The 21,817-nt window shown below is 39.6% G+C and overlaps 1 protein-coding gene across 7 annotated transcripts in view; it reads left to right on the top strand.

The window, feature by feature from the left end:
• LOC124721264 (coiled-coil domain-containing protein 28B) overlaps positions 1-21,817 on the top strand; it is a 49,364-nt gene that overhangs the window by 18,070 nt on the left and 9,477 nt on the right. For 4 of the 7 annotated variants that reach the window (XM_047246144.1, XM_047246143.1, XM_047246142.1 and 1 more), the window contains exon 5: positions 10,173-10,298. In XM_047246144.1, the coding sequence (XP_047102100.1) occupies positions 10,173-10,298 (126 nt within the window). Of the gene's footprint in view, positions 1-10,172; positions 10,299-13,504; positions 13,597-21,817 lie in introns of all 7 variants that reach the window. The other 3 variants (XM_047246148.1, XM_047246147.1, XM_047246146.1) reach the window with 3 other exon arrangements.

Here is a 21,817-nt window from a genome sequence, read left to right as displayed (position 1 = left end):
ATGACATATTTACAGATTCTGTAAGTTATTTCATTAAATTTCTATATCATGCAAATTCCTTTTTGACTCGCCCTGTATTTGGCACCAAAAAGATGCCAATAACTGATGCTACATAATGCAATAGAAAGTGAGAGAGAATGTGTCCATTTTTGAAGTATGACATGTCATGTTGTTTCACTATGAAAAGCTCATTTGTTACCATTGACAGTAAACTGAGGTAAGCTGTAGGTTAAGTGGGCACAGATTTAAAAATGAAGTATATGATACGGCTGTTATGCTGACCAAGGGTGAAGTAGGAAAACAGTCATTCAATAACTGGTGAACTATTGTGTTAAATTCAGTTATGGATTGTGCTATTGGTGAATAACAAACAGTTGTATCCCATAGTATATCAAACATCATACTAACATGAGGGTGCAAGGTTTGGAAATTACCAGCCAGCACAGCATTATTGCTAAATGCACGAGATAACAAGATTTCTATTGACAAACATTTTATTCATTGTAAGAGGAGAAGTGTAATATTCTTTAGCCATCTGGATTAGCTTGACACCAGTGCAACACTTCGGCTGTTGCTGTAAATGAATTACTTTCCAGCACTCCACTTTATAAATTCGCTGTGCCATTTGTTTTGGCTCCTGTTTCAGCGTCTTACAGTGCTGTGGCATCGGACTTCCAACATATTCCAGGACTGCACAAGTGTACTTGGAAACAATCAAAAACAATTGATTATATAACTTTTTTTTAAAAAAAAAAAAGGTGCTCACCAAAACTTTAAGAGTACCTCTTGTATGTACTGTATTTGCTTTCATTTTGTGGTGTAATTGAATGCAGTTTGTCACTTTGAGCGTCAACTGTCTTGACACATCTAATTGTGGTTTCATTTTGTCAAATAGAACCACTACTTGTTTGGAAAGATAATTCACAGTGTAATATGCAGCTGCTCTTCCATAGCCACTTTTGTAGCCATGATGGTACAGATGTCTTACACTCTTATGAGATGTCCTTTTCTGTTATATGAGGGTTGGAACTTCAATAGTGGCAACTATTTATTTACAGCTTGTACAAAATAGACACGTTTCAAAGTTTTACTGACCTTCAAAGTAGTCACCAGCATTGTGTATAACGCATTGCCAGTGATGTGGGAGTCGTAGGATACTCCGAACAGTGCCAGTTGTGTTGACAGTTCGAAGTTGTGTTGTAAGAAATGGTTTCTGAAGATTTTGTGTATTCCTGTAACAGTGCTTGTTTTTACCACATTTTACTATGGTTTTTGTTGTTTAAATAAGCTGCATGTTGAATGTCTTACTGTTCTTAAACTTCTGGAAGTTTTATGAATAATCCTCTTACTTGCATTACTAGTAATTCTGAATGTTTGCCCTGGAAGCGTGCATGGATAGCCGAAATGGTTAAGGTGATGTCTGGGTTCAAGTTTCGGTCTGGCACAAATTTTTGTATGTCACTACTGAGTAGTAAATCTGTACTTTTTACAGCTGATGTCCAGGAATTCACATTCAGCAAATTGTGAATTGTTTTGAACAGCTGTGGATTGTCGTCATTGTCTGTTCTTTCACACAAGGATGTGGTTCCTTGTAGCTGAGGTTCATCCTGCTAATCATCAACAAAGAGTTACTTATCTTAATGAAATTATTTGGTACGTTGTTCAGTTTCTCATCTCAACCTGCACCTATTGGTAGAAAAAAATTATCACCGTCTACAACAGCAAAGGTCGTTTGAAGACTACAGTACTTAAGTAGGCATTATCCTGTGGCCGGTTTTATGGTCTCCTCTAACCTTTAAACTGACTCACCAAGTGTGTTGCAAAGAAAACCACAGTTTAACATGTGGGATCCTGCCCACTAGTCTCTTATAGGACACCTAGGAAGCTGCTTTCTCAGATAGCTAGACAGCATACAAGCAAATGATATTAATGCAGTTTATTATAGTAATTGAATTGACAATACTTAACTTGCATATGTACAAGGTGGTGTCGCAAAGTGGCGACATGCAAATAATCAGTTTCCTTTGTAATATACAGTCTCCATGCAAGTAATTGATATGGATCACAAGTCACTGCTCTTGTAGTGTGCCCAAGGCTAGTCAGCACGTCGTTTTTATTCTCTTTATGTAGTGGCTGTTCCTGTCATGGTGGTGTCCTAGTCAGCGTGCTATTGGCTGATGTCATCTTACAGCCCTCTCTGCTGTATTGTTCTTGACCTTCATGCCGGCGCTTGTTACACTGGAACATTCCTCCCCCCGCCTCCCCCCTACAAAGGTCCTACAAAGTCTATGTGCACACATTGCCATGGTGCCTGCGGCTGAGGCCAGGCAGAGAATTTTTATGGTGGAGCTGACTGATTTTCCGCACATACATGACACTGTCATGTCATCTGTTCTATTTGGGTGTCCATACCCTGCCAAGTACAGTGTCGACGCGCTAACTGTTTTATATGAACAATCCCCCAGTGTCCTAGGTGAAGTAACTACAACACTTCTTTTTGCAAGGCTTCAGGGATCAACAATCGTGACTGTCTACTGTCATTTTGAACAAGACTCGCACCTTTCTGTACAGCGAGGCTATGCCGACGGGCAAAGTATTGGCGCACTACAGAGTTCGTTATGCTATTCAATGAGTGAGACCGAGATATGCGAATATATTTTAGCAAAATGTTCAAATCTGAATGAGCTTCTGTGGCCTGTGCAAGTTCCTTATAGTTCTGCGTAAAAGATTCAAGAAATTCGGAATCTTGAGAATCAGTGTGACAATAAGATGCAGCAGAAGCGTCAAAATCTGTATCAGGGCTAATTGGAAGGTGTGAAAGTGCATCCGCTTTACCATGTTGAGCCGTTGGATGATACACGATCTCGTACTGGGAATTGAGGCAACAACAAAGCCCATCTCTGCAATTTTTGGGCAGTTCATACAGGAACCAGATTCATCAGAAGAAGCAAGGACTGCAAAGGCTTGTGATCTGTTACTATGTAGAATTTTCTGCCATACAAATAGTGGTGGAATTTGGTGACACCATACAGAATAGCCAAAGTCTCTTTCTCAACTTATGAATAGTTACACTGAGATTTGGACAAAACTTTTGATGCGAAAGCAGTAGGCCTGTCTTTATCACCAATTCTGTGCGAAAGGACTCCACCAGTTCCATAAGAGGAAGCATCAACTTGGAATACAACTGGTTTGTCAGGATCGAAGTTGGGGGGGGGGGGGGGGGCGAGTAAAAATTATTTAAATGCTGTCTTTTTTATTCATGCGGGCCTGGCAAATAATTTAGTGGTCCACCAGAAAGCGAAGGGAAAGATACTGACCTTAGTTTCCAGTCTGCATGGCCCATTCTGGTCCAGCCAATTGAAAGCAAGTCTTTCTATTCTAACAGCACATTTAGCAGTTCAGGGACGACTTCAATGGTATGTTCTTACCAGATTGTGTTTCGCCCTGACTGAAATTACTAAAATGAAAGTTTGCAATAAATGTTCAAAATAAATGCTTACCATAAATGTGGAAATAAAGTCACCATTTGCCACGCGGAATTGTAATTCACACAGACGGCACACTAACCGTTACTTTGGTGAGTTCTAAGCGATCCAGGATGGTGTACAGTCTTCTTGAGTTCACTATCCGTTTTTACCGCAAAATATGCGCTTTGACACAGTTCAGCTCTGACATCATCTGAGGCAGAGCGCAATCTGACATTTGACAGGCATTGATCTTGCCATAACCGAGTGCGAAGTGAACCTTACTACTGCCTCTCGGGCTGTATTTATATAGGTGCTGGAGCAGACGGCTGAGGGAACATCTGTTGTCTACTGCTATCTGCATACTGCAGCAGCCTCCAAATGACCGCTTTCTCGAGCACGTAAACTTTAATAATATAGTTACAGATTACTTCAGAAACCTCTTAATTTTTATTTGTATTTAGTTAAGTTGTTTGAAAGCATAGAAAAGTTTCAGCTCGCTAGAATGAAAACTTTACCTTCCTGAATTTTTATAGTGGATCTAACGGTAGATCGTTACCTCTGAACCACATCTTTACTAGAACTTTTGTCGGCAGTGATTAATACTACAACTCTCAAATTTGGTACAGCTCTATCACTTGATATGTTTTATCATCCACTTTAACCAAAATTCCCTATCATTAAGGTTACAGGTACTTAATCTACAACAATTGGGTACATTTTAGTTAGAAAATCGGTTTTTACTTAATTATTCAAAAACTATAAGAGGCAGCTTAACGTAATCTCTCAGTTGTTATTTTTGGGGTGAACTCCCAGCATAAAACAAATTTTCATGTTTCAACGCTACTGATTTTTCCTAAAAACGAGGATTCAAGCATTAATTTTTGTTTTATGGTTTTGGAAACCTGCACCACTTATTTACCAGCTCTAACTGCACCTTCTGGCCAAATTCTGGCTTTCTAGCTTCATTATTTAGCGGCACTTATTTTTCTCTTAAAATGGCATTTTTACGTAAATTGTTAAGTCTAGAACATAAAGACTTGGTATTTGGAACATTATAACACTAAACTATATTTTAACAAGGTTTTAAACTTAAATTTTGATTTTTAATTTCGTACTTAACTGTGGTGCAATACTTCTGCGCTATGCGCAGACACATTAAGGTGATGTGGCGCTACTAGCAGTGAACTGGGGTAAGTCCCGGCACACTTGCTTGCCTCTGTATCTCACACACAATACATACAGCGCTTGCTTTGCTTCAGAATGAACTAAGCATTGATCACTGAGCAATGCATCTTTTAGTTTTTGAAAAGCTGCTTGGCGCTCATCTGTCAAAACAAGGGGGACATTCTTGCGGCGCATGCGATGCGATGGAGCCGCGATTTGTGCAGCATACAGTATGAACCGAATATAATAGTTCATTTTCCCTAAGACTGGCTGCAATTCTGTGACATTGTGAGGAACTGGCAAGTCTCGTATGGCTAACAAATGTGACTGAAGAGGATGTACACCTTGACTGTTGTTGACATGACCAAGATACGGCAACTCAGGTTTAAAAAAATCACACTTGTCCAGTCTGCACTTTAGTCCTGCATCAAACAACACACGGAACAAAACATGCAAATTTGCAATATTTTCTTCAGGTTTATGACCTGCTACTACAATATCGTCCAAATAGTTTGAACAGTTTGGCACTTGTGCAGTCAGCTGTTCCAAATGCTGTTGGAAAATGGTGGGTGTGGAAGCGCTGTCAAAAGGCAAATGCAAATATTTAAACAAGCCCAAATGAGTATTCACTACAAACACTTTTTGAGATTCTTCATCGAGCGGTATTTGAAGATATGCGTTGCGCAAATCAATTTTTGGAAAGTAGTGACCAGTGCCCAATCTGTCCATGAGATCGTCTGGGCGTGGCAGTGGATAAGTATCAATTGCAGTTAGTGGTTTGACTGTAGACGTAAAGTCATCACAGAAACAAGTGTGACCTGAGGGTTTGGGCAGCTAAACCAGTGGACTTGCCCATTGATTAGCTTGTATGGGTGCAACAGCTCCATTACCTTGCAATTCTTTAAGTTCAGGGGCCAGTTTGTCTGGTAATGCAATGGGAACAGTTCTGGTCTGGCAGAATTTCGTCTGAGCATTGTCTTTCAGAGTAATATGTGCAACAAAATTGTTAGCCTTGCCTAAACTTTCAGGAATGAGTTCTGGGAATTCTTGATACCTAGCTGCTACCACATTCACTTATTGGTCATAATAGTTAGTGAATCCACAACCTGTTCATACGAAGGTTCACTGTATTTCGCCTAGAATGCAGACACTGCCAACACATTGTCCTGAATGTTAAAGCCAAACAAATCAAAGGAATCAAGACCAAACATGTTCTCACAGTTGTGTGATTTTAGCACCGTAAAAGTCACTGTTCATGTACTTGAGTGATACATGGCTGGCAAAGTACATTTTCCAAGAACGGGAATGTCTTTTCCATTATAAGCTGTCAGTTGCGTGCTAGTTTTAGACAAGTGTGGGGAGCCTAACATTTCATATGTGTGAGGATTTAACAATGTGACAGAGGCACCCATGTCCAACTGAAATTTCACACATTTGCCACGTAGAAGTAAATGAACAAAAAGCTTTTTGGACTAGTGTATCGTTGAAGAAACTGCACGCTTGCTGGTTTTGCGAATGCCTTTTGCAGACTTTGAATATACTGCATTAATGACATGGGGCTTGTGACTAGATTTTTGTGAGTGGGCCGAATTCTTGTATCTGTTCCATTGCAGACATACAGATTGTACATGTCCTTTCCTGCCACAAGTGTAACACTGAGCCTGTCGGGAGGGGCAGTCATGGCGTTTGTGCTGTGAATTACACCAAGGGCAAGATTTAATTCTGTTCGACTGTGTTGCTGCCTGTTTAGCGAACTGCTTATGCGGTTTTGAGCGTTGTTTACTTGGTGTGGTGAGCACAAGCTGCCACTGAGTGGGCCAATTGGAAACAAGGAACTAAACCAGACACATAGCTGGCTGCTCAAATTTATCAGCCGACAGGGCACCTGAATCGTACTGATCTAGTATTTGCGCTACCTGCTGAAATGATGGGTCCGAGTGTTTCATAATCTGTTCTCTGAGTTTGACATAGAGTACATTGTACACGGTTGCATTGCTCAACACGACATCTGAATATAAAGCATCACAAGCACATTTGAATTTGCATTCCCTCGTCATACCCTACAAATCTGTTACTCAATCACGATATGTTTTCTCTGACTGTTTTTTGCAATTGCAGAATTGATACCTAGCTGCTACCACATTCACTTGTTGGTCATAATAGTTAGCGAATCCACAACCTGTTCATCCGAAGGTTCACTTGGAATGGCATTAGGAAAAAGTTCCTGAGTTAGACGGAACACTGCACTTCCTACCAAGGGTAAGAAATGGGGAGTTTCACAGTACCTGGTACATTGTGGATGAGTCTGTGAGCTTAAAAATTTTGCAACCACTCGAGCCCTTCCTCTTCTTCTTCTTCTTCTTCTTCTTCTTCTTCTTCTTCACAAAACTGGCAAAAAGGTGGTATTGCTGTAGGTGTTGCTCGTTCCATCAGGCACGCAGTGTTGCCCAGTAGCTGCTGCATCGTGTTGAGAAGGGAAAAGATTTGCTGTGTCTGGAACTCAAACATTTGCATTATCTGTGTTGCATCTAACGCTTGCAGCTATGGCGCCTGAGCAGGGGATGGGATAGGTGGGGTGGGCATTTTGGAAGAGACAAATACAAGAAACAGACAAGGCAAGCAAGAAAAATAAGTACAAAAGCAAAGAAAATTTCTGCAATGCCCACCTGAAAACACTGATTAACAAGAGACTCTTAAAGCATGTAAAATCCCCTGCAAATAAAAGACGAGAGAGAGTTAAGGTGCCAGCAGAACAAAATAAAATTCCATGGCCGCGAGGTGCGGGGTTGTTTTGTGAATCCTCTTCATCAATGTGGGACCCTGCCCGCCCTCTCTTCTAGGATACCTAGGAAGCTGCTTTCTTTGATAGCTAGACAGCATTCAAGCAATTCATGTTAATGGAGTTTATTGCAGTAATTGAAATAACAATAGTTAACTTGCATATGTACGAGGTGGTTGGTGTCGCAAGCAATTGGAGACATGCGAATAATCAGTGTCCTTTGAAATATAGAATTTCCATGCAAGTAATTTGTATGGATCACAAGTCACGGCTCTTCTAGTGCGGCCGAGGCTAGGCAGTGTGTTACGATTATTCTATTCATGTAGAGGCCGCTCCTGTCATGGTGACTTCCTAGTCAGTGTGCTATTGGCTGTTGTGGTCTCACAGCCCTCTCTGCTGTATCGTTCTTGATCCTCATGCCGGCACTTATCATTATGCCGGAACATAAATGGAACCCAAACCACTGTGCAGTTGATCATTTTTCAAACTGAGAAATAACTGCCATAGGCAAAATAAGTAATAAGTGACAGAATCGTAATGGATTGAAACATGATCTTATGGCTTTGTAATCCCTCCCTCCCTCCGTCTCTCTTACACACACACACACACACACACACACACACACACACACACACACATATACACAAAACCATTAGCATTACCTGCTACGACTGAAGTCGTTACTGTGTACCAGGGAAAGAACTCCCTTAGTAGAAAGTCTGAAGGAACACTGTACATTGCAATATCTTACTCAAATATGAGCCCTTTCTGTGGTGTCTGTAGAACACCTGAAGCATTAAAACCACCATTGTAAATTTTGTCTTTTTTTATTATTAATCCTATCTTGAACCTTTTTGGGCCAGTGGGTTACTTTTTTGATGTGTAAACAAACAATAATGAACTTTAGTGTCTTATATGCCAAGGTGTTTCTGGTGTATTTGGTAAAAGACCTAAATAATTTAAAATTTTTATAAGTTAAGTCTTAAGTATTGCTTTTGACTAATTCAAAGGAATGACATTAGCAAATTTAAGGTTACTGCAACTATATGATACTGTAATCCCTCTGATAGTGCCTTTAAAATTGTAACTAGTTTGGTTGATGACGTAATACACCATAAAACTTAAAATTTCAGGAGTTGACCCTACATTATTATGATAATACACTCCTGGAAATTGAAATAAGAACACAGTGAATTCATTGTCCCAGGAAGGGGAAACTTCATTGATACCTTCCTGGGGTCAGATACATCACATGATCACACTGACAGAACCACAGGCACATAGACACAGGCAACAGAGCATGCACAATGTCGGCACTAGTACAGTGTATATCCACCTTTCGCAGCAATGCAGGCTGCTATTCTCCCATGGAGACGATCGTAGAGATGCTGGATGTAGTCCTGTGGAACGGCTTGCCATGCCATTTCCACCTGGCGCCTCAGTTGGACCAGCGTTCGTGCTGGACGTTCAGACCACGTGAGACGACGCTTCATCCAGTCCCAAACATGCTCAATGGGGGACAGATCCGGAGATCTTGCTGGCCAGGGTAGTTGACTTACACCTTCTAGAGCACGTTGGGTGGCACGGGATACATGCGGACGTGCATTGTCCTGTTGGAACAGCAAGTTCCCTTGCCGGTCTAGGAATGGTAGAACGATGGGTTCGATGACGGTTTGGATGTACCGTGCACTATTCAGTGTCCCCTCGACGATCACCAGTGGTGTACGGCCAGTGTAGGAGATCGCTCCCCACACCATGATGCCGGGTGTTGGCCCTGTGTGCCCCGGTCGTATGCAGTCCTGATTGTGGCACTCACCAGCACGGTGCCAAACACGCATACGACCATCATTGGCACCAAGGCAGAAGCGACTCTCATCGCTGAAGACGACACGTCTCCATTCGTCCCTCCATTCACGCCTGTCGCGACACCACTGGAGGCGGGCTGCACGATGTTGGGGCGTGAGCAGAAGACGGCCTAACGGTGTGCGGGACCGTAGCCCAGCTTCATGGAGACGGTTGCGAATGGTCCTCGCCGATACCCCAGGAGCAACAGTGTCCCTAATTTGCTGGGAAGTGGCGGTGCGGTCCCCTACGGCACTGCGTAGGATCCTACGGTCTTGGCGTGCATCCGTGCGTCGCTGCGGTCCGGTCCCAGGTCGACGGGCACGTGCACCTTCCGCCGACCACTGGCGACAACATCGATGTACTGTGGAGACCTCACGCCCCACGTGTTGAGCAATTCGGCGGTACGTCCACCCGGCCTCCCGCATGCCCACTATACGCCCTCGCTCAAAGTCCGTCAACTGCACATACGGTTCACGTCCACGCTGTCGCGGCATGCTACCAGTGTTAAAGACTGCGATGGAGCTCCGTATGCCACGGCAAAGTGGCTGACACTGACGGCGGCGGTGCACAAATGCTGCGCAGCTAGCGCCATTCGACGGCCAACACCGCGGTTCCTGGTGTGTCCGCTGTGCCGTGCGTGTGATCATTGCTTGTACAGCCCTCTCGCAGTGTCCGGAGCAAGTATGGTGGGTCTGACACACCGGTGTCAATGTGTTCTTTTTTCCATTTCCAGGAGTGTATTTGTAGTATTAGCAGTAGTAACAGTAGTTGTCATGGTGTAATAGTTACTGCATTATGTTCATAGTTTCATTTTTATTTTTCGTTTGTTTGTTACTTAAATGCATGTAGCACTTTTTCTTTTTTTATTAGTAGCTTTTTCTTTTGTTTTTTGTTTCTTCATTCTGCACGGGCTTAAGTGGTGAATTTGCGTCGCTCGTGTCAACACCACTCTTTTCTCTCAGATGTCACAGATGTGAGGTGTATGGAAACTGCTCTGCTTCACCTCCTTGAAGATTTCCACTCAGGGAAGCTTCGAGCATTTGGTAAGTTATGTGAATAGTTTTGAGAGTATTGTAGAAGAGTTTGCTAGAGATCTCTTGTCTTTTAAAATGACTTGGCACAGTGATGAGGAGTGTTGCATCATTCTTACTCTTTTTGTGTTAGTTTGTACATGAGCTGGGTGTGTCTCCTAAGAGTCATCGGGCACTTTTTCTCTTTTCTCTGGTGTTTCAGAAGATATCTGCAATTTTGACTTTGCACTGTGTCGCCAGAGTCAGCCCCAAAAAAAGTTGCTTGTCATGTCTTTCCTATGATGCCCAATGTCAGCATAAAGTGTCAGTTTGTTTCTCATTGCAAACAAAATTATTTTTAAAGCAGAATTTTACTTGCCCATTCAATAGAGAGGTCCCAAATTAGTTCAGTGTGATATTAATTTCGTCAGTATTTATTAACAGGGACAGTAAAACATGAAGAATAACTGGTACTCCAGCAGCGAGAACACCATTGTGCTACTGCCATGAAGTACCACTGCTCAGTCACTGTTGGAGTACTGCTTATTCTTCATGTTTTACTGTCCGTGTTAATATATATCAATGAAATGAATATGAATATGCCACAGGCCAGGAGATTATAGATTGGGTCCGGATACTTTTGAAAATTTTTATCGAGATTTTTATTTTCACTCACAAAAAATATTAAATACAATAGATAGGCATAGTTGTATTGAAAATTCAGAAAAAACATCCAGTGCCATTTTTAATTTTAATTTTCACTCACAAAATATGAAGTAAAATATGTAGGCATATTTGTATTAAAAAACCCAATGGGAGAAATTACATTTGTGGTTTTCAGCCAGTTTCTTGAAGCTATGTTCACATGGGGGGAGCTTATGTTAATAATGTTTTGAAGGTGGCCAGCCGTTAATCTTGAGCGATACTTGTTCTTCAGAAAATTCATTTCTGAATATGAAATTTCAGAAATGTATGTAGAGCCAAATATAGTTGCCAGGTATATGGCTAATTTTTTGCAATTTTCCATTTTTCTGGGACATGTTTACTCCAAAATTCTTCAGCAGATGTAGTTTTATACATTTGCAAGGAAGTGTGTTCCTGCAAGTCTGTTATCTTCTTTTGGAGTAAAGGCTTTGAAAGGCAGAACAACTTCACAGCCAGATCCGCACATTCTGCCACTGGAGAAACTACAAAAGGCGATTTTAAGAATCGAGACAGCTTATCTGTCTCTGAAAAGTCTTGAAATCTTGCTGTAAATTCCTTATTAAGATCAGATGTAAAATTTGAAAATACTCAAATGTCTATTTGAGAGTTATTTTTATTCAGAAATTGTTGGAAAATGAAAAAAATCTTGACTTTAAATGTGTGTTACAATTATCCAGCTTATTGTGAAAAGAAGACACACTTTGTATTAGCTCACATATTAGTTTCTCATTTCCATGTTGCTCGGTATTGGGCACATTTAAATGTTTTGCAATGTGTTTCAAGAAAGCCAGAGCTAGCATACTGCTTTTGTTTGCTAGGAACTCCAAATGGTTTTTTGCTTCTTGTGAATCCAAGTTTTCTAAGAAGGATGTTACTTTTTATTTCCCAAAAACATTCAATCACTTGACCTTTACTTGGCCAACAAACATTGTCGTTTTTCAGTAAGTCAGAATGCACTGAATCACACTCAATAACAAGCTCTTTGAACTGTCTGTGCTGAAGTGCAGAATGAGACCCCATAAAATTAATTTATTTGATCAACCTGTCCATTACTTCTTTCAGAGTCACACTGAGTTTTCCACAAAGGACTGCCTGGTGAATTATGCCCCTTATAAGATAGTTGCCCAGCATTCTTATCTTTGACTCTTTTTACTAGTCCTCTTTCTTTGCCAATCATTGCTGGGGCCCCATCGGTTGAAACACCATTCTGTCATAATTAATGTTAGATTTTACCATGAACTCATCAAAAGTCTTGAATAAATCTTCTCCGCGAGTCTTGCCTCTCAACGACAATATTGTTAGTTATTCTTCCCTAAATTCGTTACTTTCAATATCCAAAGATCGAACAAAAATGACGTTTGTTCTTCATCAATAACCTTGCATGATTCATCTAGAGCTATGGCATAGCAAAGCGCCTTCTACAGAAATTCAAGCAAACCACTTATATTGTCAGCAACCAAAATTTTGGTCCTTGAATTGCAGCAACAACATCCTTTCTCTCTTCTCAGAGTCTGAAAATTGGTTCTGGTTTTTGTTAAGCACCCAATACACATGCATTGCTGCTTATGCAGATTTTTCTTGCTCACTCATAGAGTGAACTAGGTAGGTTATGCTTTTCGGCAGAAGCTAGATATGCCGGGAGTTTTTCTTGATGAGCTTCACTATCCAAAGGAAACCTTTTATGGAACTGCTGTTGAGTTGTTTTGTACTTTCACTTTAAATTAGCACCTTTAACAAGAGCAACAGTTCTGTTGCATCTGAGGCAAACTGGAATAGTCCCAGGCCTGTCAGGCAGCTTAAAACAATGTTGTTCAGTCCACTCAGTCAAAAACTTTCTATTTTCACTATCAACTTCGTGCTTTTTAGGATACATATCCATGTAAAAGACACATTATAAGCCTCATTAATAACAAAATGCTCCGTACAAGATCACAACAACTACTGACGAAGTGGTGACAAAAGTTATGTACTTTATTTAGATTTGTTCTTTGTAAAAATACTGGTGCCCAACACAGCCATGTCAACACACCGCAAAGGAGGCACCTTGTTGTCAAAGATCGCAGCCAACAACTGAACTCACCCGAAGCTCCATAAAGTAACTTTAAGCTATTGTTTGAGTTACAAGCACAAAAAAAGGTGTTTAAATGAATATGTCATCTCTAATTCAACAGGTTTTGGGAGGTTACTAGAGTCTGAAATGATTTATAAAATTTCCTTGTTCATTAAATAAAATTCTTGTATTGCATTTGTGTGTACAGAGCTTTTATGTGGATCGTCATAACATGCTGCGCCAGTCGGCCAGCTATCTCCTTTCCACCTCTGCTCTTCAGCACACTCTAATGAGCTGCACGGCATAGCAGCTATGTATTTAATCTGCCTATAACCAATCATTAAGAGTTCAAATTATTCAGCAGTTAATTGTACACTACCAGAAAAAATTATAAGGATTATGCTCAAACGAATAGTTATCTACAGAAAAATACTTTTTAAATAATTTGAGTATATAATTTATATTTTCAAAATATTTCTGGCAGGCCAGTTTTTGACCTTCTGTGGTCCAGGCTTGGACCGTGGCCCACCAGTTGCTGACTGCTGCACTAGACTAACATGGGGCTCTGTCAAATGGGTATGTATAATTCTGATTTAAAAATCGTTTTGTTTTTTAACATGAAACAAACCGATGCTTTCCTTCGATGCTGGGCATCACATGAAAGATGTGATAAGTGGTGTTCATTAGGGCTGACTCCAGTTACACATTGCAAACACAAAATTGCAGATAACTGCTGAAACACCAGAGGAAATGCACCTTATGACTCTTAAGAGAGACACCCTGTATGGTATTAATTATAACTACTTTTGGCTGAATGAAGTTGCACTGTAATAGCTGAAAACAGCATGTCTGCAGAAATGAAATTTCTTCTTACAACAAATAGATCTCCACTGCAATTGTAAGACTTAAGAGAGAGATAGTTTGAAAGTCAGATGGTGTGGAAATGACAGTATATTTGTGTTGTTACTGAAATACAAGAAATGACAAATTACATCGTGGAACAGTTTTTCTGGATTCTATCCAAATAATTTTGTTAATTGTCAGGAAAATGTAACTTTTATGATGTATTGGCCTTTAATTCTTGAAGTCTTTGCTGTACTGCTAATGGAAAAACTCTTTAAGTAGAAAATCACCAGTTTGTGTGCAGTGATGAACTATGGTTTATGTTGTGAGTTTCTGGTACAAACTGATATTTTCAAAAGAACATTGTGCAGTAGGGATCAACTGAATGAGATAGTGTAGTTAATACACTGTCCTCATATTCGGGAGGATGGAGTTTGCTCTGTCTGGCCATGCTGACTTAGGTTTCCATTAGTTTTACTAAACCAGTTCAGGCAAATGCTGTGATGGTTCTTTCAGCAAGACCATGGCTGACCACCTGTCCTAACCTTGTAAAACCATATATTCTGTGTGTAAGAGAGATAGGGCTTGTAGAGAGGCATATAGGCAGTCATTTTTCCCTCGTTCTGTTTGGGAGTGGAACAGGGAGAGAATATGCTAGTTGTGGTACAGGGTACCCTCTGCCACACACCATATGGTGGATTGCGGAGTATGTAGATAGATATAGATATGTATAATTTGCACTATCATTTCATTGTATTATAATGAAAAATCCTACATCATTGTGATACGATTCCAGGATGGATGGATGGATGGATGGATGGATGGATGGATGGATGTAACCAACCAACCCTAGGTACTGGAACTATAGTTTCATTCTTCAGGGAGGAATATTGAAAAGTGTGAGCAGAGGGGAGAAGGAGGTGGTGGTGGTGGTGGTGGTGGTGGTGGTGGTGGTGGTGGGGGGGGGGGGGGGCGGCAGCTGGCAGATGGTCACCCGGATTTAGATATCTTTTGTAAGTGATGGGAGGGGTGGCACAAATGAAGAAAAATTATTAAATTTTTGTTCTTAAAAGACCGTATAATGTCCACAAGCTACCTCTGAAATCAGCAGGAACTATCTTCCTAACTGTAGTAAAGTATTCAGTGGTGTAGTATCTTTGTGTAGCTAGCCATAGACATTTTTTTATTTATGTAACATACACAGGTTTTCAGAATGTTTGCCTTATTTACGCGATTGCAAGATGAGATTTTTTTCCTCAAAGTCGTTCTTGGAAAAATTCAGTGTTGTCTTATATTCGCAGATTAAACTATTCCTGCTGAAGTCAATGATTTTACATTGTTTAATAGATGAGTATAGATGTCATCTTACATTTACAGGTGAAGCTTTGCCTGTTGAGATTTCGTACGAATTTATTTTGAACGATCGTGAAGGGTGGGGCTTAGCAAACAATGTTTGCATTGGAATAGGCTCGAGACTTCCCAATATACCGAAACGCCCGATACAGTATTGACCTCGATTGAACAATTGTGACATTTGACTCAGGGTGTTAGTTCATAATTTCTCATATTTAATTGCACTAATGACTACAACAATCTAAAGCTCTGCTTTAAAATTGACAATTTTGTAAAACACCAGAGGAAATGAAATAAAATTCTATCAACTTACAAACTTCTGTTGTATTTACACAGGTTTGCGATAAAAGTTCTCATATGTGTATGGATATTGCATACATACATTAATACTGCTGTTTAACTGAAAGTAACATTCAAAAGCAAACATCTTGTCCTTCAAAAACCAGTACTTGATTTTGAACCCAAGTCAGTATTTTATCTTATTATGAGAAGTTGTAATGATTTACCAGTGTTGCAAATGAGAAATTCACTTGGTGTTCACATATTAGAGTAACGTGGGAAAAATTTTGCCTCCCATTTAATTAAAAAAAAAAAAAAAAAAAATGGCATACATTTCTGCAGGAGATGCTAAAAATCTAGATGACCCAATGATTTACTAAGTGTTTCATGCAACAACATTGTTGATGCTCACCATGAGGTACGATGGGAGTGAAAGGGGATGTGTCAGCTGCTCGTTTCTAAGCAGCCAATGTCAGTGCAGCAGACAGACAACATGTTTGGAAGCAAGAGACATTGTAACATTCTCAGGTCATTATAGAAGGGAAATAGGCTATGAGTTCAGAAAAAAAGTTGTGTTCTTGGGTCCCTCCATAACCACAGCCTGAGAAATTGAAACATATTTAGAAGAAACAGCCAAATATCTATGACAATGAAGATACAACTTTCACAGCTGTACTGTTCGGATGATGATCAAAAGTAGTGATACCACAGCCAACAGTTTAAGAAAACAAAAAAGGCTGTGAAGATAAAAATTAATGCAAACAATTTCGTTTAGTTTATTTGGTATCTATTTGTATTATCAAAATGTAGACAATCAACAAATGCCATAAATTTAGAATATGTTAATATTAACTGATTAGGCAGATACTTTGCATCAATAAAAGTTTGTGATTTTGATTAGTTAGAACTTGTTAAAAAAATGAAATTTTCCCCAGGAGCGTCTTAAAAATAGGGGGGGGGGGGGGGGTCTTGTCTTTAGGGTCATCTTATACATGGGTAAATAGTACATGTACAAGCAGAACAATGTAAAATGCAGAATTGGTTTTACGATGTGAATTATTCCAGGTCTGTAAATCTGATACTATAACCAGTAAGCAATTTTTGGATAATTTTTTAAATTCATAATTATATCTTCATCAAACTATACTGTGTGTGGCACACACCTCCTGTTCAGTGATTCTCGTGTCTTTCCAGTAGACTCTACAAGAAAGACAAGAGAACCACTGAACAAGAGACAAAGCTTTGTGGCGTTCAGGCTGAATTAGAGTATGAGAAATTTGAATTATATGGGTTGAGGGGGGATTAAGAGATCAGAGAAACTGGGTAAAGATAACAAGTAATGGATGAAAAGAGAAGAGCTCTTCAACTTCATCTGTTTTGGAGCTATAGAATAAATTTGACATGGTATCTGGAGTAAGTCATGAATAGCCTCATCCAGCAGTAGATTATTGTAAGGTGCAGCAGACTTCTAGCAAAGAAACTAAGTAAAGGTCAGTTTCAAAGGAGAGTAGGAAGAAAAGGTACTGCCAGGTAGTAGCCATGGAAGGTGTGTAGGCCACATGGTACAGGACTAATTAGGAACAGGGTACCAGGTCACAAGTGTTGTGAAGCCAAGTGCCATCCTTAGCCAACTGACAGAAGACATAAGGAATTTGTAGGAAGATTTTGGTTGATTGGTTAGTTAGCTTCATGTTCCATGATAAATCGTAGAGATGTGGGACCAGTCATTTTACACTCACATCACAAAAAAATTGTAAGTATGGCTACATGCTGAACATTTATAAGTTCTTTAATTTAAAAAAAAATACAGATATGAGTTGGTAATTCCAACCCCATCTTTTAATGTTGCAGTAATAGAAATTCTTTTATGGAATGGGAGGTGTTGTCCAGGAGAAACTTTTTCACTTAGTTTCCAAATTTTATTTTGCTGTCTGTCAGACATTTTATATCATTGGGTAAGAGAGAAAAAAAAAAAAAATTGTTGCATCATTGTGTGCTGTATCCTGCCTACTCGTCAAATGTGGGGTGCCTAGGAAATCTGCTTTCTTGGATCGCAAGACAACAATTCAAGCAAATTGTATTAATTTTATTTACAGAAAATAAATGGCAATGTAACTTTGAGAAATACAGATGTGTCATGAACAAAGAGTGACAGACAAACAAGAAATCTCTTCAGTATATACAATTTGTAATACAAGAGAAGTAATACAGTGAATGCTTCTATTGGAGTTACATGTCTTGACGCTGATCTAGAACTCGCAGAACTGGGGCTGTGGCCAGGCAGCGCAATGTGTATGTCCTCTTTGTGTAGATGGTGCTGCCATTGCGTTGTTGTCCTGGAGAGGGGTTAGTCAGTGTGCAATTGGCTGTCGTCGTCTCTCAGTCCTCTCTGGTATAACATTCCCAACTGGCATGCTGGCGCTTAACTTTACACCGGAACATTGTGCACACCTTTTGTGTTCAAGATAACCTTAACATGGAGCAATGAATGTCAGTTTTCCTTCTGGTATTGTAATTATATATATCATTGTTCCTTTTGAAGCGCAGTATATTATTTACAACAAACTTTGTGGGGCAATAAGTATACTGTGAAGCAGTAGTCAGAGTGCCCAACTTCTTAAACAGATGTCTATAAGGTGATTGTGGGTGAACACCACACATTATTCTTATAGCACGCTTTTGTGCAATGAAGACTTTCTTTCTTAAAGATGAGTTACATCATAACACTATTCCATATCACATTATTGAATGCAAGTATACAAAATATGTCAACTTATTGATTCGTCTCTCCCCCCGATTTGCAATGATTGTATAGGGTGACAGTTATTGAGCTTTATGAAATAAAATCGTCAGGACTTGTGAATGGTTTGCTTTAGGATGTTCAAACTGCACGATTGGTCACACGGCATGATGGGAATTAGTATGTGCATGTGTCGTTCGGTTTAGTGACGAAGCCCACGTTTATTTGGATGGGATTATCAAAAAGCAAAATTGACACATTTGGAGGACTGAGAATCCTCATTTCACGATTGAGAAGTTTCTTCACCCTCAACGGGTGACTCTGTGGTGTGCAATGTCCAGTCAAGGAATAATTGGTGCGATATTCCTTGATGGTACGGTGACTACTAAATGGTACGTGAAGGTCTTGGAAGATGATTTCATTCCCATTACCCAAAGTGACTCTGATTTCGACAGGATGTTGTTCATGGAAGACGGAGCTCTACCGAATTGGAGCAGGAGAGTGTTTGATGTCCTGGAAGAGCACTTTGGGACCACATGGCATGGGCCTCGATTGGCCGCCATAGTCTCCAGATCTGAACACATGTGACACCTTTTTTGTGGGGCTATATTAAAGACAAGGTGTACAGCAATAACCCCAAAACCATTACTGAGCTGAAAACAGCCTTTCAGGAGGTCATCAATAGCATTGATGTCCCAACACTTCAGCAGGTCTTACAGAATTTTCTATTCGTCTGCACTACACCATTGCGCCAGTGATGGTAGGCATATTGAACATGTCATAACCTAAATTTGAGTATCTGTAGTGACGTTTAAATGTTGAATAAAGTGCATGCTTGCCATAGTTTTTAAGCTGTTATGGTCTTTTTTTTTTTCTCCATATAATTCAGTAATTGTCACCCGGTAAGAGCAAATGTGGCTGAATTCAGTTGTTTTATAAGTTCCAGAATGTGGTTTTTCCAGTTTAAATTCCCATCAATATGGGAACCTAAGAATTTGAAGTTTCCAGCCTATTTATTATTTCCTCACCATATGTTTTACTTAATTGTTGGTGAAGTATCCCTAGATGTGAAAGATCTCTGTTTTGATAGAACTAAAAATAACAGATGAGCCTTACAAAATACTTAAGTGTGCGCAAAAAAGTAAGGTTAGCTTATCACATGAAAATGTTAGAGGATTGAAGAGCTTCTTGCTGTTCAGAAAGTTTAGAGATGAGCACAGGATGTCTATCTAAGCACCACGTAACCACACCTGTGACTCCTGCAATGCTGGAATGTGCATATACTGTCATTCCAAGTGACCAACAGATCACAAATAAACACCTCACTGCTCAGCCGGACATCTCTTTTGGTAGTGCTGACACACTCGTCCACCAGTTGTACTCAAAAGTTGTGTGCCCACGGGATTCCTCTCCAGCTAACAGAAGTTCATAAAGATCAGCGAAGGACAATCAGTGCAGAATTGTTTGCACATTACAAGGCATTACAAATCAGTATTATGGTGATGGTGGTGGTTATTGCTGCGGCAAGACATTGGCTCTGATGTCGACCAGTAGACTGGTATCGCACGGGTATACATGCCCTCCCAGTTAGGTTGCATAGGTTTGTCACATTGAACAGAGATTATATTGAAAAACAGGATTTCGTATTCAAAAGGGTAGGGAATCATATGATGTATTGGAATCCTGAATATAACCAACCTGCTTTCAGAAGAAAAAGTCTTGCATTACTTGTTGAATGTCCGTCACATTTATGAGGAATATAGATTCCTTACTGAGCCATCTGTTGGACAGCAGCAAGCAGTTACTAGTCTTTAGTAACTCTGTTTTAGATTTTCTAAATGGTTCTGATAGGAAAAATGCTCAGGAAACATTATTTGGATCCTGCAATTTAATCTCAGTAATTAACTTTCCAACGTAGACAGTAGGATCCTACCGTATGATATTTTCTTGAGTGGAGCTCAAAGCAGGAAAATAACTGTTTACCCAGTAACAAATGCTCTCTCTGATCATGGTGCACAATTGGGATAAATAAGACAGTGCCTTACAGGATCGATAATTCTCATTGGAAATCAGCTAGAATAATTTATGACTCCAGGAAAAATGTTTTTAAGAATAGTTTACGGGTGATGGTTGGAATAAAATTTATGAAGAACCAAATGCTAACATAAAATTTAATCTATTCCATGATAAATTAATGTCATTATTTGAAAATAGCTTTTCGCATAAGCTAATCAGAAAAGATATTAAACAACCATGTAAAAAAACTATGAAGCACTAGAGGGATTAAAGTATCTAGTGAAAGTAAAAGGAAAATGTATCTGCCGGCAAGAACAAGAAAAGATCCTGCAGGAGTTGCTCACTACAAAAATTACTAAGAAAAGGTACTAAAAATCAAGGAACATGCACATAATGTCAGAAACCAGTAATCCCAACAACAGTTTTAAGGCTATATGGAATGTAGTGAAATGAGAGACAGGGCAACCAGCCACAGAACAAGATAACATCACTACAGAATGGAATGGAAGGGCTACAAATAATGAGTTGCAGGTAGCAAATATATTTAGTAGTTAGTTCTTAAATATAGTACAAAGCATAGGGACAAACAGCTCAAGAGAGAAATCACAGCAGTGTGTGGAAAAAGTAATGCTCATAAAATTCAGTCGTATGAATGTATCACCAACTTCTCTTTCTGAAATTAAGAAACTTTTACATGTTTCAAAAATGAAAGCTCATCTGGTTTGGGTGTGTTTCCAGTAGAGTAATAGAGATTTGTTCCCAAATAATAAGCCAGGTTTAGCTGAAATATGTGATGCATCACAAACTCGAGACAGTTTTCCATAGCAAAGATGTCAAAACTGCTGACCTGCTTCACTGTTGACATTATTTTCCACAGCCTTTGAGGAGGTTGTGTGTTGCAGATAGTATAGTAATATTCTCAGCAAATCACAGTGTGCATTTAAGAAGAGCTGCTCTACTGAGAATGTCATTTACCTGTCCACTCGCCAAATTTTACAGGCATTAAATAAGAAAACAATGCTGTTTGGTATTTTCTCCGACCTATCTAAGACATTTGACAGTGTGAATCACAGCATTCTCGTAGACAAATTGAAGTTTTGTGGGATTGATGGTATATCCAATCAGTGGACAATCATATCTAACCAGAAAAATGCAGAAAATTGTACTTAGTAGTTAAATCAATATAGTTCGGGGACGTAATTATGACTGGGGAGAAATCATGAGGTAGAACTGGTTCCTTTTGCAGATGACACTATTATTGCAATTAATCTAAACTTACATACAGAAACAGAAGAAATGATAAACAATGTTCTTAACCTGGTGCCGCTTTTTGTAACATGAGTGGGTGTGCGACACACTTCGTATGCGTTCAAAGAATAGCTGTCTTCATGTTATTGAGATAAACATGAATGAGCAAAATTGCAGTTTAGTCATAGTGTAACTAATCAGTGGTAAAATAAACTTACATTATATGAGCTAAATCACTGTTTAATTAAAAAATAACAACATAAGCTTTCATTATGTCACTCTGATGCCTTGTAAAAGTCTTACCCCACGGTAATGGCA

This window comes from Schistocerca piceifrons, chromosome X, assembly GCF_021461385.2.
Source record: "Schistocerca piceifrons isolate TAMUIC-IGC-003096 chromosome X, iqSchPice1.1, whole genome shotgun sequence".
Classification (NCBI taxonomy): domain Eukaryota; kingdom Metazoa; phylum Arthropoda; class Insecta; order Orthoptera; family Acrididae; genus Schistocerca; species Schistocerca piceifrons.
The sequence above is the reverse complement of the archived record's forward strand: the minus strand, read 5'-3'. Positions and strand labels throughout refer to the sequence as shown.